The 16,076-nt window shown below is 42.4% G+C and overlaps 2 protein-coding genes across 13 annotated transcripts in view; one reads left to right on the forward strand and one right to left on the reverse strand.

Annotated features, from left to right (window-relative positions):
* The window catches only part of pdxka (pyridoxal (pyridoxine, vitamin B6) kinase a), a 37,395-nt gene extending 31,531 nt beyond the window's left edge, over positions 1-5,864 (forward strand). For 3 of the 5 annotated variants that reach the window (XM_073912292.1, XM_073912293.1, NM_001126449.1), the window contains exons 10-11: positions 986-1,052; positions 1,130-1,922. In XM_073912292.1, the coding sequence (XP_073768393.1) occupies positions 986-1,052; positions 1,130-1,242 (180 nt within the window). In that variant the 3' untranslated portion in view covers positions 1,243-1,922. Of the gene's footprint in view, positions 1-985; positions 1,053-1,129; positions 1,923-4,791 lie in introns of those variants that run through there. The other 2 variants (XM_073912291.1, XM_021478775.3) reach the window with 1 other exon arrangement.
* The window catches only part of si:ch211-141e20.2, a 144,543-nt gene that overhangs the window by 33,184 nt on the left and 95,283 nt on the right, over positions 1-16,076 (reverse strand). Inside the window, exon 11 of one of the 8 annotated variants that reach the window (XR_012385275.1) lies at positions 2,188-6,116. The exons of 6 other annotated variants lie outside the window; for them this stretch is intronic. The gene's annotated coding sequence lies outside the window, so the exon portion shown is untranslated. Of the gene's footprint in view, positions 1-2,187; positions 6,117-16,076 lie in introns of those variants that run through there. One more of the 8 variants, XR_012385276.1, reaches the window with a different exon arrangement.

The following is a 16,076-nucleotide window of genomic DNA, read 5'->3' on the forward strand; positions in this document are numbered from 1 at the left end:
AAGTACAGGTCTAGACTTAATGATGATCATCTTCAAGCCATACTGAGGGTCTCAACTGCTTCCGCTTTAAAGCCAAATGTGGTTCAGATTTGTGAGAAGAAGCGCTGTCAAGTCTCTGGCAGCAAGAAGTAGGCAAAAGATGCCATGTTCAGAAGAACTGTTCATAATCTTCACTCAATGTTCTATTAATGTTCAGGACACTTCATGTTCAGAAGAAATAATTAAAACTGTTAATAATGACATTTGAGGACTTTTTTTTTGTGAAATCCCTTATGCGGCCCAGCCTCACCCAGACTTTGCCTCCTGCGGCCCCCAGGTAAATTGAGTTTAAGACCCCTGCTTTAAAGGAAGCATATTGAGAGAAAATAAGGGCCAAGAATGGATCCTTGTGGAACACCACAACGAATGGGTGGTCCAAAAATCATGCATGGTTTTATTAGTCACCACAGTTTGGTAATAGTACACATTTTTATCATAGTATTTGTAGTAGAACAATAATAAAAGTAGCATCAGCCATCCATAATCCTATAATTCATCCATGATGTGTTGGTTTTCAGATTAATTTTTTCCAGTAAGTTTCTATATACTGCTTTTTTTTTTTTTTTTTTTTTTTTGGAGTGTTGAATAATGTAGCCAATTAAGCACGTCTGTTGATTTCTGGAACGCAGTGGCCAATCAGTGGTGTTTTAATTCATCAGTACATAAAAAATATTTTAGTTTGATTTATCATAAGCAAGTTCCATCCTTATGTGAATCTATCCAAAGTTTGCAAAAGAAAAAAGAAACCCAAACACAAGATAGGTGCACAAGTTGAGTTGTTTAATTTACTGTGTGTTTTTGAATTGTTGGACATTGTAGCCAATTGATGACAAAACCATTGACATCTTGAAAACTGTGGCCAATCAGAAGTGTTTAATTTCACCGCTACATTGAAATAGTACAAGTTAAATAATAACTGTAATGTTTCATAATGTGTTTTTGGCAGATGGCCTGCGAAAAGACCGCTTCCGTCCTTCATCATGTGATTAAGAGAACTATGACTTACGCACATGGTAAGATATTTTAAAGTGCTGTTTTTGCTTTTGACTGTTCTTGCAACTCATTTTTCTGACATTCATTGGTCTATCAGAGGTGGCCGGTCCCAATCGAAGGCCAAGTCCTGCTCAGCTGGAGCTGCGGATGGTCCAGAGTAAAGCAGACATCGAGAATCCTGCCGTGGTGGTGAATGCAGTCATATTGTAGTACTGTACTCTTACACTTTGTACTAGAAATATGAATGACATGATTAACTGCAAGAGTTTACAATCATAGCCCTGGGAATGCTGGAGGACATATATTTTATTCATAGCGTTATCAGTTTTAATAATATATATGTAAAGTATAACATTAATAATGGTACAATTCATGCTGGTATGCATAATGAAGATACTGCGTCCACAAAACTAACATGTTAACTCGTGTACACATTCCAGCCATAATGTTCACGTGACTGTCCATCTAATGTTTTAATATGATTTACTATGATTTATGCACAACTATTTGGGTTTGTGAGTATTTATAATGGTTTATTAACATTTTGATAATGTATTTAACTGATCAGTGTTGCCTAACTTAGAGGTCATTCAGTCTGAATTACACATATTACTTCATCCTTTGGTCTAGTCATTGCTTCAGAACTGTGCTAGCCAGCCAGGCCAAACGACTGTAAAATATTAGAAATTTCTTCATCTGAATGTCTGAATGCCTTAAAAATGCTGCTGTAGTTGATATTTGACTAAAATTATTCTTATCTTTGTAATATTAAGCAATATAGTTGCTATGGCAACTGTAATACAGTATTTTGATCATTAACTGAAATAAAAGGCTTCCAATTTTATTTATTCTTCTTAATTCAGGAATTAAATTTAAAATGGTTACACTAAGGATTTGTGTTTTGTTGTTTTCTTTTTGTCTGACTATATGATTTGAATCATTTCTCTTCAGTATTTAAGATAAAAATTTAAACAACATTAAACCAGTTGAATAATCTGAACTTTTTGAAACTAATATCTTCATATCTTTTATGAAAAAATGGCAGCCCCTTTTTTGGAGTGCTGATTACAGAAAGTAGATTTCCCATTCATTATTCCCAGATGTATAAACAAACCAAACGATACATTACATGTTTTTTTTTTCTTTTTCAATTCTGCTTGCTGGTAGTGGGTTGGGCTAAAGATCACTCTACATAGACATCAAGATGTGTGCCATCTGCCATGTTGGAACTGTCAGAATTGATCCTTAAACACAAGATTAACCTGACTGTGTCTGCAACTGTAATTTCATGCATGTATGGTTATCTAGATCTGCAACAGACCTCAGCAGATGATTTTACTAAGCTAGCACATTGACGGTTTAAGATAGCAGACATATTGGCATGTCTGGAGCGATGTTAACATCCCATCTTTAAAAGCGATGACTTAATGTGAACAGAAGGAATTAACCATGTGTACAATCTAGTGACAACCCCAAAACAATAACAGGGGTTGCACTAGCTATGTTTCCATACAAAAATGCGAATGAACTTTATGCGCAAAACTGGATTATCGCATAGAAGATGTGCGAATAAAGCAGCGTTTCCATCCAATGAGTCAAAGCGAACAAAATTGTCACTTCCTGATGTACTGGCGGCAAATATCATCAGTAAAAACAGAATTTGCTGTGATAGGAGAAGCTGCATCGATCTTTTCTTCATCTAATAAATTACTTTTGTCTCAGAAGGCAATCCTGACACGCGGTGGCGTTTGAAGGTGTCAGACACGGAGCAGAGATGCTTTTGATTCTAGAGGTCATTAATAAAATAATAACACTAATACTGAAATGGTAAAGCGTTTTAGAATGACCAAAACAACAGTTCAGATTATTTACAGTGTGTTTAGCCTGCTGGTTTGTCCATTTACACACATTTTCATCATCACATGATCTCTTATCACAACATCACATGACCTTTTTTAATGCGTATACTAAAATTTGTGCGGTAAAAGTGTTTCCATCATAGTTTATGTGCATCTTTTCTTATTGAATAAAAAATTTATCCTACTTAGTTACTCATTTTCGAAATTTAAGCACATCATGGCATTTCCATCAACCGTTTTTTTTTAAAGGTTTTAAAAATAGGTAGATGGAAACATAGCTTCTGATGGTTTGCCAATTACAGTTACAAATGTTTTTTTCCAATTAAAAAATTAGGGTAATATATACGTTAACAAATAGTTAATGTGAATAGGTTTACTAGCCTGTACAAACAATGAACAATACATTTATTACAGTATTTTTACCATCTTTGTTTACGTTAATGCAAATAAAACTGTTTATTGCTAGTTTAACCAACCCATTAACTAATGTAAACAAGCATGCATATGGATTTAAATGCATTCTTAAACAATGATTAAAGTATTGTTAATTAATAATAGTTTGTTATGTACATACATTAACTAACAATAACTTATGAAACCTTAAAGTGTGACTGAAAATATTTATACCTCTGGAACCTGTCTATTGACATATATTGTTTCTGCATCCAAATTTGCGTACTATACTTCCTTGTTGATATATATTTTTAAATGTGTCAAACTGTGTAAATGAGTTATACCAGTGGTCAACTATTTATAGCTGGAATGGAAAGTACGGATCTTTGCACATGCTTACTGCCTACTAAAAATATGGATAAAAAAACATAATGCTTGCCTTTGTTGGGCAGTAAATGCATCTGATTGATTAGGCTAATAATTCATATCTTAGCTTATTTCATGTTACGATTACCTTTGCTGATATTTGATCAGCATATAATAACATTGTGACTGTTAAAAATGTGATTATGTAGTATGTTCTAAAATCTGCCAACTCCTCTGTTACACACTCAAATACTTACAAGGCAAGTATGTGTGAGTAAACCAACTGAGACACAGTGAGTGTTCTATTGTGGATCTTTGTAAACTGGAATAATTTCAAAAACGTCAGCAACTTAACCTTCATGGAAAACTTTCCCCTTTTTTTGTCTTTGTGATGTAAACAGCTTAAATGTTGTTGGTTGAAAACCAGGCTTATGAACTTTTTTATTGAAAATTACATTACAAGAAGTTTACCCACAACAAGCCAGACTGATGAATCAAGATATTATTGTTTTCAAACAAGTAGAAGACATGTACATGCACAAAATCCAACTACTGTAGTCTATACATCAGAATAAATGAGCAGAACGATTAACATTTTAAACTGACCTTCAAACAAACAAAAACAACCAACTTTGTCAAACACAAGTCAACCATTTATAAGTAGACACAACGTTTAAAAAAAAGAAAAGAAAAATGTCTCGTCAGCTATAGTAGATAAAGATAAGAAAATACAGTTGCTCATGAAAATGCATAGATTTAGTCTATAAGTTAATGCGTTTATCTAAAGACACGTGAAGCTATGTTCATTTGAATGCATTCAGTCATAACTCAGCCGCTTCTGTGTCCTGCTCTTATATTCACATGGGGCTACATTTGGTTACAGTGTTTAGCTAGAATCAAAAAGCTTTACAAAACAGACACAAACTATCTTTAACTGCACTGTGAATACGTACAACCATTGAAAGGTTTTACTTCTCAACATGTTTGGACATATTAATACTTGTATTTGGATTGTATTGACGAATGAACCCTTCGGCGCAACAAACAATAATGGAAATTTGCACAAATTTTGACTTTCTTGAATGGAAAGGACAGGTACACCCATATGTTTATTGACTTTTTAAATTTTCCATAACCGCAGGTACAGTGTGGACGTGTGGACACTACAACCAGAGTTTGGCTTCATGACATCAGAAAGCGTACTGTTTTCTTCTTTCTGACTGATCAACACGGCAGGGTTCACACTAAATGTGGAAGAGGAGAATGAGGCAAAATTCTGCCCATTTGTGGCAAACGCATATTTCATATTTCATGTCATTCATCCGCGGTAGGGAAATCCACCTCTGTTCTCATGTTTGCATTGATTTGTTTGCAGTTTTACTCATGAAAATACTTAATTCCCTGTTTGGAGTGGACCCAGCATAAAGGTCTCATTATGGCACCTGTTGGTTCGGCATGCTCTTAACTTACACCACAGTGCATTTTTGCATTTTCATGTAGAATAAATGAAAGCAGGGAAAAGCCCATTTAAAAATATACCCATGTACATTATGTGGACATTGCCTTTTGTCTCTGAAGAACTTTCTATTTTTAGAATTGTTTTTTGAGCCCAAACTCAGGAGGAAAAGTACATATTTTTTTCAAAAGCAAACAGTATTGTCAGAAAAGTTTGCTAATTCATACAAATTTGTTCATACAAAAACACATTTAAAAAGGAAGCTAGTCCCCAATCCCCACCCCTAAACCCAACCATTGGATCAGTTGGGGCTTAAAACATAAAAGAGACTTAATTGCTGTGAGATTATGTTGGCTTTTCCAGTTCCATAGGAACGCTGACATCATGATAGGAAATTTTTTGGGCTCGAAACCACCATAACCACAATAACCCTGCTATAATTATCCACAGTTGCAACAGGATCTTAACCATGCTTGGAATTGCTCAGAAGAAGGCCAACAGTCTTTCTTCTGAGCACCACAGATAACTCTTAATCATAACATGATGGTAAACATGAGCGGATTGTTGATGTTTAAATAAGGTGTGGTTGTTCCTGTTAATGTGTGTGTGATAAATGTAGAGGTGTAACAACTGTGTCCATACCAGAAATGCTTAAGCCACTTTTGTACAGGCTGAATGAGATATGATTACAAAAATGTACTTCGTTAAATTATGTATCAGTATGTCCTATATGTTAATAAACCACTCGTAGCACCAAAGGTCCTATAGCATGTTTTTTTTTTTTCGTTGTACAGCAGAAGACTTTGTAGTTCATTTATTCATTTTCTTTTCGGCTTAGTCTCTTTGTTAATCTGTGGTTGCCACAGCGGAATGAAATGCCAACTTATCCAGCATGTTTTACGCAGCAGATGCCCTTCCAGCTGCAATCCATCACTGGGAAACATACATATACACTCATACACTAAGGACAATTTTGCCTACCCAATTCACCTATACCACATGTTTTTGGACTGTGGGGGAAATTGAAGCACCTTGAGGAAACCCACGCGAACACAGAGAGAATATGCAAACTCCACACAGAAATGCCAATTGACCCAGTCGAGGCTCAAACCAGCTAACTTCTTGCTGTGAGGCTATTATGCTACCCACTGCACCACCATGCTGCACCATTCTAGTTCATATAAATTAAAATATAATAGAAGCTAATGCTAAACAGCTAAAATGCTACATAACAGTCATTGTACCCACAAAAACAAAATGACATTGCTTTACAATGAATAGCATGCCTGAAAAATGTCTTATCTCTCTAGACATTTTTATACAATGATGAAAAAGTTCCCATATTAAATGATGCTCTTGATTTAAACAAAATATATATTTAAAAATAAGTTGTTTTTGAAAAGCATTATTGACTTGGATGTATTTATATGCGCTATACTTTTAGAAAATATATGTCAGAAATTAAGGCAATATCTTTCCTGTGGCATTTTTGGTATTCAGAAGGGCAAATTGATTTAACAGTTGTAATTATCAAGTGAGAGAAGTAACTGTTAAAAACGGTAAATTATACATTCTAAAATAAATTAATTACATAGTATTATAGTAAATCTTTATTGGTGATAGCTGCCCTTAATATTATAACAATCATTATTAATGTCAAACTTTTTTGTTTGTATTTTACAAAGTGAACATATATATATATATATATATATATATATATATATATATATATATATATATATATATATACACACACACACACACACACACACACACACACACACACATGTATATATATATATATATTTACACACACACACACACATCTATATATATAGAAATGCATCACATGATTGTTCATTTACTGCGCAAACCCAAGCCAAGTCTTACCCCGTCTAAAATTATAGAAATAAGTTCGAATCTGTCTGGTTTGGGCAAAGATCCTCAGCTCTAGTCTGAACTAGTAACATTGTTAGGTTGAGCTGCAAACAATGCGCGGATTAAACTGTACCCGCTATGACTAGCTGTTGCAACATAAGTTACCGCTGGTGCTATACTCCTTTCATGTGCGACTCGACAACTTTGAGCCCCATGGTCCCTAACAAAAATGTGTTTTTGCAGAATTTACACATTGCCTCATTGCCACGTTGTTAAATTTACACTTTCCCATCTTTGCATTTTGAACCTCACCTCGACAACCGCGTAATAACAGCGCGCAGGTGCAGACCGACATAAGCATCTGTAGCCGACCTACGGTAATAAGCTAATAAATTACTACATTGACCAACTATTAGATGTTTTATGGTGGACCACTGTGCTTCCCTATCATCATTAAGCACACCAGTTGAAAATTTAATACCTACAGCCATTTTACGGTAAAATTTAAGACAATTTGAGACCTTAATTTCACAGATTTTAATTTAAGACATTTTAAGACTTTTTAAAGACCCGCGGGAACCCTGAAGCACATACAAAATTGATACAGCCCATGTGCCATGCTTTCATTGGCTGCTTAGTCATGCGTCTTTTTTCTTTTAGGTTGTCTCATGTCATGTACTACTTTGTGTTTGGTATAAATATCTTTCATGTTTATTTTGTTTCCTGTTAGCTGTGGTTCATGTAATCCTGCTGTTGGTTGAATAATCATGTTCATGTTTTGTTAATTTCTGATGAAATCAAGTTTTTGCTAAGTTTTTATTATATATATATATATATATATATATATATATATATATATATATATATATATATATATATATATATATATATATATATATATTAGGGATGTGCGGAGCAGCCGGTATTTGTATCTGTATTTGTATTTGTTGAGGGGGGAAAAGTATTTGTATTTCTATTTGTATTCGAGTAAAATTCAAAATGGTGCAAAAATATATATTTTTTCTATTACACTTCTAATTTACGTTATAGTGAAAGTATTGTTTAATTATACCCATTATATAAATTATAGACATGCAATATTGGTTGTTGTTTTTGAACATGTGACAAGAAATGTAATTGAAAAGAAAATAACATAGAAGCCATTATCTCATCCATGGTTAAACCAACAACTAATAAAATACCATTGTGAATATTATGAACCCCACCACCACCGTTCTTGTTGAAGAACACTGAATAGACAGAACAAAAACAAATAATACTTCAAAAAACTGTTCTGCTTCTGAAAGAACTTCTTTCCAATGGACAGAATTCCAAAAACTAAAATTAACTAAATAAATCTAAATAAAACCCTGCCTGGGAGATCTGGCAGAACAAAAGTATTCTATATAATACTAAAAGATACAGCCTTGCTATTGTCATCTGCCTGCCACAAAACAGACACAAAGTTTGTTTGTTTTTGTTTTTTTATGTTTGAAACTGACTTGCTGGGGCAGAATGTGGCTGTGTTGATGGTTTGGTGCTTGTGGAGGATTTAGCAGAACATAAATAAGTAGTAAAAAGTGACGGGAAGCTATGCTAAGGTTAACTAGCCTATAGCATATATCTTGCTGTCTGCAAAAGACAGTTATTTAGACGTACCATATAACGTTCGAGGTTACAGAAGTAACCCTTCATTCCCCGAGGAGGGGAACGGAAGTGCCACAGAGTGGATTGATTGAAATCCACGAATGGGAGGATTCGGTTCAGAAGCCGCTTGTCTGAAAGAGTATTGAGCGGGCCAATGAATGCAATGAATTGGCAGCGTAAGCTTGCACAGGTGTACTTCATTACCAATTATCCCAGCATATAAGCACACCTGGAGCGAGCAAACGCCATCCTTTTAAGCTGAAGAGACTTTCAAACAGCTAAGGGACAGTCATTATGGCGACGGAGTATGGCACTTCCGTTCCCCTCCTCGGGGAACGAAGGGTTACTTCTGTAACCTCGAACGTTCCCCTTCGGTTGGGGAACTTCAGTGCCATAGAGTGGATTGATTGAAATCCACTAATGGGAGAAGTATGGAAATCGCCATAATGACTGCACCTTACCAACGCCCCCGATGAGGGGATAGTCAAGCAAGCGTGACGCACCCACATCATGGGAGGCGCGGTTCTCCAATGTGTCCCTGGCCCTAATTTATCCTACTTCAACAGAAGTCTTAAGGATTTAGATATATTTTTTGGGAAGTCGTGAGCATCTAGATAATTCTTGGAAAATACGACAGTACGTTGGGAAGCGTACAATCCCGATAGGGAGGTCGCTGCGGAGGCCATTCGTTACCCAAGGGGGGATAGATGGCAGAATTTACATATGGACTAGCCCTAAAAAGTAGGAGTACGCATAGCAAAAGAGTGGTTAGCGGAGAGGGAAGACACGGGTCCGCCCAGGGGGGGGACTTAACCGTGGCGGAATAAGCATATGGGATCGCCTAGTGGGGATCACGCATAGCAGGCACCTTTACCCAAAACGCGGGCTGACCAGCGGGCAGACCTACAACGTAGTGGGCCAGCAAGCGACTCCTCTGCTGAGTCAGTGCTGGGGGCCACGGAGGAATCTGCAGGGCTCACCTGACGGGGAACTGACAGATAAAAAGGCGCACGTACCTCCGTGTTAGGGAGAATGGTGCAGCAAGCATGTTTCAACACCCTACCGAATTGTTTCCTCAATCACCAAGGGTTACCTAATACCCTTGAGGAAACTGGCTCCACTCGCAGATTGTAAAACCTTGCAAATGTGTTGGGTGTCACCCAGCTCGCAGCTCTACAGATGTCTGTTAGAGAGGCGCCGCATGCTCGCGCTCGAGAGGATACGAAGCTCCGAGTGGAGTGCGCACGCACTCTCGGGGGACGCGGCTCACCTCGGCTCTGATAGCGAAAGAAAGGCATCCACAATCTAGTGGGAACTTATTTCGGTACGGCACTTCCCTGCTGCCGACCGCTATAACAGACGAAGAGCTGCTTAGATGATCTAAACTCTGAGTGCGGTCCGGATAATACGCAAAACGCGAACTGGACAATAAAGAAGGGCTGGGTCTGCCTCCTCCGAGGGCAGCGCTTGCAGGCTCACTACCTCGTATTAAAACGGAGTGGTAGGAACCTTGGGCACATATCGCGGGCGGGGTCTCAGGACGTGAGAGAAAGCCAGCCCAATTACAGGCACGAGTCACTGACTGAAAAATGCCTCCGGGTCCCCGACCCTCTAATCGATATCAACGCGACCAGCAGAGCTGTCTTCAGGGACAGAAAGATACTGAGTCGAGGATCGAAGGGATCTGATGCGGCTTGTGTAGCGAGGGCGAGATCCTAAGAGGGCATGAGAGGGGGCGGGGTGGATTAATTCCCTTAGCGCCCCTGAGGAACCGGATGATGAGGTTATGCGTTCCCACGGTGCTGCCAGCCACCGCATCATGAGAGCGGAAATGGCAGCCAGCCACGTAACCTTGAGTGTGGAGGGCGACAGCCTGCTCTCCAGCTTCTCTCGGCATAAAGAAAGCACAACGCTGATCTGGCAAATTACGGGGGTCTTCTCAGCAAGAGACACACCATTCAGTGAATAGACTCCACTTCAGGGCATAGGCGTGCTCGGGGAGGGGGCTCTAGCCCGAGTGACGGTATTAGCCACCGCAATCGGAGGTTACCTAAGTCTTCCTCGCGTCTAAGGACCTCCAAAGATCGGCGAGGGTGCCAGATGGTGCCCTGTCCCTGAGAGAGTAGGTGCTCTCTCGAAGGGACTGCCAGGGGAGGGCTATCGCGAGGGAGAGCTCTGACATCCAGGTCCGGTTGAGCCAGAAGGGCGCAACCAGCAACCTGTTCCTCGTCCTCCCTGACCTTGCACAGTAACTGCGCGAGCAGGCTCACAGGGGGAAACGCGTATTTGCGCATGCCCCGAGGCCAGCTGTAAGCCAGTGCATCCGTGCCGAGAGCACTCGGTCAGGGAAAGAACAACTGGCAATGAGCGATCTCGGGGGAAGCAACAAATCGATCTGGGCTTTCCCGAATCGCGCTCATATCAGCTGAACAGACTCGGGGTGGAGTCTCTATTCTCCAGGACGTAAGGCTGCTGTGAGAGCGCATCGGCTGCACGGTTGAGCTTGCCTGAATATGAATGGCGTGCAGCGATTTCAGCCGCGGATGACTCCAGAGGAGCAGACGGCGGGCGAGCTGAGACATGCGGCGAAAGCGCATACCCCCCATACGGCTGATATACGCCACCGCTGCCGTATTGTCCGTCCTGACCAGCACTTGTTGCCGCTCCAGCACCGGAAAAAAACGGTGGAGAGTGAGAAACACTGCCAACAGCTCCAGGCGATATGCCAATGCAACTGGGTACCTTTCCACAGGTCCGCAGCCGCATGCCCGCAACGCACAGCCCCCCAGCCCGTGTTGGAAGCGTCTGCTGAAACGACAACAAGACTGGACGCCTGTTCTAGAGATACCCAGGCCTGTAGGAACGAGGGGTCGCTCCAAGGGCTGAGGGCGCGGCGACACAGCGCAGTAACAGAGACTCGATGTGCGCGCGCGTGCCATGCGCGTCTGGGGACTCGATCGTGAAGCCAGTGCTGAAGTGGTCTCATATAGAGTAATCCGAGCGGCATGAAGCGGCTGCGGATGCCATATGCCCCAGGAGCCTCTGAAATAGTTTCAGTGGGACCACTATTTTACTGTCGAGCTCTCTCAGACAGTACAGCATCAGCTGAGCGCGCTCTCCGGAGAGGCGCGCTGCCATGGTGACCGAGTCCAGCTCCAGCCCGAGAGAAGAGATCCTCTGCACGGTTGCGAGTTTGCTCTTTTCTCGGTTGACCTGAAACCCCAACAGGTGGAAGTGCCGGAGCACTTTGTCTCATAATGCGTGCATAATCAATTGCTCCGAGAGAGGGCAAAAATCAGCCAGTCGTCAAGAAATTGAGTATGCAGATGCCCGCGAGCCGAAGGGGCGCTAAGGCACCCTCCGCGGGCTTGGTGAGGACCCGCGGAGACAGAGAGAGCCCGAAGGGGAGGGCTTTGTATTGCCAAGCTTGACCTTCAAACGCAAACCGCAGAAACTGACGGTGGCGAGGAAGAGTGGAGACATGGAAATACGCGTCCATCAGGTCTAATGCTGCAGACCAACCCAGAGTACGAACGCACCGGAGGATGCGCTTCTGCGTGAGCATTCTGAACGGCAGCTTGTGCAGACAGCGGTTCAAAACGCGCAGATCTAGAATTGGCCGTGACCCACCGCTCTTTTTGGGCACGATGAAGTGTGGGCTGTAAAACCCGCTCTCCATCTCGGCTGGAGGGAGCGGCTCGATTGCATCCTTCACCAGGAGGACAGCAATCTCCTCTCGCAAGACAGGGGCGGACAGGGGGATGACCCTGGTGAATACACACCCGTGACTTGGGGGGCCGTTTCACGAACTGAATCGCATAGCCGAGTCTGATTGTGCGTATGAGCCACCGCGAAGAGCTGGCCCGCGCTAACCAGGCAGGCAGAGCTCTCGCTAATGGACTCATCGCTACAATCGGTGACGTACCAGCAGTGGGGCAGCGCGGAGTGGGTGTGCTGATCCGGGAAGCGCGTGGGTCCCACGGAAAAGCTGGAGGTGAGATATTTGCTCTCACTCCGCACCCGAGCTCCGGAGGGGAGGCTCGAGGGGTGGGAGAAAGGAGACCGTCCTCCCAGCGCTTGTGAGCCACTGGCAAAACGCACCGAATCTGCAAGCTAGAAAGCATAGCGTCCCAGACTGACAGCTGTCGGGCTGTCACATCCGGGGAAGTGGAAAAGTGCCCTTTCATTATGTTTTCATGGCAGTAAAACAGTGCCATTGGAAATAGGGCCCCGCCCTCCAGCGGGGAAAGAGCAAGTTCCCTCTTCTCCAGATGGCCTGTCCCAGGGACACTTCGCGGTCCGTTGCCAGACTTAGCGGCGTTCTGGGCAGGGGGGCTGCCTGCTTCCGAGGTGCCCGACGCGCTCGCTTCGCCAGAGGCGTGTGCGGGGGCGGAGCAGCTCTCGTAGGCGGGCGCCTTCGGCGAGGAGCAGGTATGAATGGCACGGCGGGCGGAGCGGGCTACGGACCGCCAATAAGACATCACCCATCAACTGCTCTCTCACCGCCTTGAATTCCTGGGTGAATTCACAGACAGTGTTGCCGAACATGGCTTGGGATATGGGGAAAGTCAAGAAAGCGGACTTTGTCGACTTCGCGCATATCAGCCAGGGGTGGCGCTCCTGGATCACTAATGTGGACATCGTCCTCCCCAACGCACACGCAGCGAACTCAGTAGTCCGAAGAGCTAAGTCGGCGGCGGTGCGAAGCTCGTAAGCCTGGGTTGGACCCACCCTCGTGCAGCTCGGCCAGCGCCTGCGCTAGGTAGCGCTGGTAGGTGGCTATCGCATGCAAGGTGGAAGCAGCCTGGCCCGCAGCTATGTAAGCTCTAGCTCCGAGGGAGGCCGATAACTTACAGGCTTTGGATGGGAGACGAGGCAGACCCCGCCAAGAAGAGGCGCCGCGCAGATTGACCGCCAACGCGCACTCAACCTGGGAGAAACCCAGCTCGACCGTCTGCCGCTGTGTGTACACACTCTGGACCGGGAGAATGCTCTCGTTCGCTCAGAATCGTTGGTCACAGCAGGAGGAACCCTCATCGACTCGATCAGAAAGTCTCTGAAGCGAAAAGGATGGCGTTTGCTCGCTCCAGGTGTGCTTATATGCTGGGATAATTGGCAATGAAGTACACCTGTGCAAGCTTACGCTGCGAATTCATTGCATTCATTGGCTCGTTCAATACTCTTTCAGACAAGCGGCTTCTGAACCGAATCCTCCCATTCGTGGATTTCAATCAATCCACTCTATGACACTGAAGTTCCCCAACCGAAGGGGAACTCCCATAAGTGCATACAATTCGACACAACTGCACAAGCATCGTTTTAACCTTTATAAACGAACGTTAACGTTATTCTGTCAACAGTCTATTGTCTAAATTACCGCGCTAACAGAGCTAACGTTGCGTAAACAGAGAGCACCCGATTGCAAACTTAAAAAATGCAGCGTAATGGAATATCCCGATCAAACTCCGCTTCAAGTTTATAAACTGCATCTGGAACCCAATTAAGGTACAAAAATCTATTTAACAAAAATAGTGATGCAGTGAAGTATTTTTTTCGCTCAGCCGAGCCTTCTCTGTCTGTTGCTGTGGAGAAGCTTGTGCCAAAGACCTTTTACCTCCGCCCCGTCCTCCGACTTCTGACTGAGTGTCTCTCTCTCTCTCTCTCACTCACTCACTCACGCGGGCATGCACTGTGGTCTCATGAGGAAACGCTGCTTTTTGATATAATGTTTTTCTTGCTCCAGAATACAAATAATTTTTCAAGTATTTGTTCGAAATAAGTATTCGTAAAAACACGCTATTCGTGCCTTTCCGAATACCGTATTCGGGTTCGGCTCCACCCTTAATATATATATATAATTAATAAATTAATTGATTAATCGCTTATAGCGTTCAGACCAAACCCTTACCTCCTTTAAGTTTCATCCTATCAATACTCAGACACTATTTTACTTGTTTTTCTAGTATAGTACTGTGTGTGTTCAAGTTTAATTGATTACAGGCTAATTTACTCTGTGCTGCAAATTGATCTGTTTTAAAGTAAGAGGTAAGAGATAAGGAAAGTGTGAAGAAACTCAATGTGTTGAAAGATACATTTGTACTGTCCTCCAATTGGTGTTCTTAACCAAAATTAGACAGCCAGCCAAACTCCTGTCATAAATTACATGAGAGTCAGGAACTAGCCTTCTAGCTCCATTTAATAGAGACTCTTGTCAAATGTAGTCATGAACGAGGGAGTGAAACTGAAAATAGATACAAAAAATACATTTAGGTGAAACTGTAGCTTGTACAGGGACTAACATACATTTATTACAATCTTTGAAGATTGTCGGATTCTTTGAACCCTGTTATGCACATACACATAAAAACGCTTTGTCTCATTGTGTATGTACCCTAGGACTGCATTGCTATCGCAATAGAACTTTATGGCGTTCACTCTGAGATCTATCTCATGACAAATAAAGTCAGCAATTTCCACTGCCAGTACCACAGCACAGAGTTCGAGACGTGAAATTGTTGGTTGGTGTTGTGGTGCTAGTTTGACTTTACCCAAGACAAATCTGACATTACTATTTCCATCGCTGTCAATGGTCCGGAAATAAGCCACTGCACTGATTGCTTTAGTAGAGGCATTAGAAATTACACATAACTCTAAACATTTTGCCTCCGAAAGGGAAACTGCAGAATAGGTTCGAGGCATGTGCAGAAGCTTTAGATCTTGCAAGGAGTCTCGCCAAGTTTCCCATTCTTTCCTTTTTTCCTCAGGAAGTACAGCATCCCAATCAGAAGTGTAGTCTGAAAGTTCTTGTAGTAATGTCGGCATAACGGCTTTGTATGGTGACTGGAGAGACCATGCCAAGTGGATCGAAGATGCTGTTCACTGTGGACAGTACACCAAGTTTTGTGAATGGTTTGTTGATTGATGACACAATATAGGTAAAGGTGTCTCCTTCTATCTCCCAACACAACCCAAGAGTCCTCTGTACAAGAGGGACTGCATCACTGTAACATCTCTGACCTCTGTGGTTTCCCCCGATCGCCACCAGAGGTCATCATCACCGGACTACTAATTCATTTTCACTACATATCCCAGCATCCCTTCCGTTTGATTACCCTGCCAGCTGAAAGCCATCCCATTGACTATTTATACTCCCTCTCCGCTACTACTCTTTGCGAAGTCTTGTTTTGCCCCGCATACAATTCTAAGCGTTTTTCTCTGTTAGTGATCTGATTCTGTGTTTTGACCCCGGACTGTTTTCCCCGTTTCCATGATTGTTGATGCCGCCTGCCTTTTGTGACCCTCTGCTCAGTTTAACGGAACATTCTCTCTGTTGTATGCCACCTGTCTCGACCAATCGCCTGCCCACGGACTCTGAGTTAAGTTTCTCCTTCGCCATCCTTGTTTGTTGTTGTCTGTTAAAGCTGCAAATGGATCCTCAATCTCCC

The sequence above is a fragment of the Danio rerio genome, chromosome 9, assembly GCF_049306965.1.
Source record: "Danio rerio strain Tuebingen ecotype United States chromosome 9, GRCz12tu, whole genome shotgun sequence".
Taxonomy (NCBI): domain Eukaryota; kingdom Metazoa; phylum Chordata; class Actinopteri; order Cypriniformes; family Danionidae; genus Danio; species Danio rerio.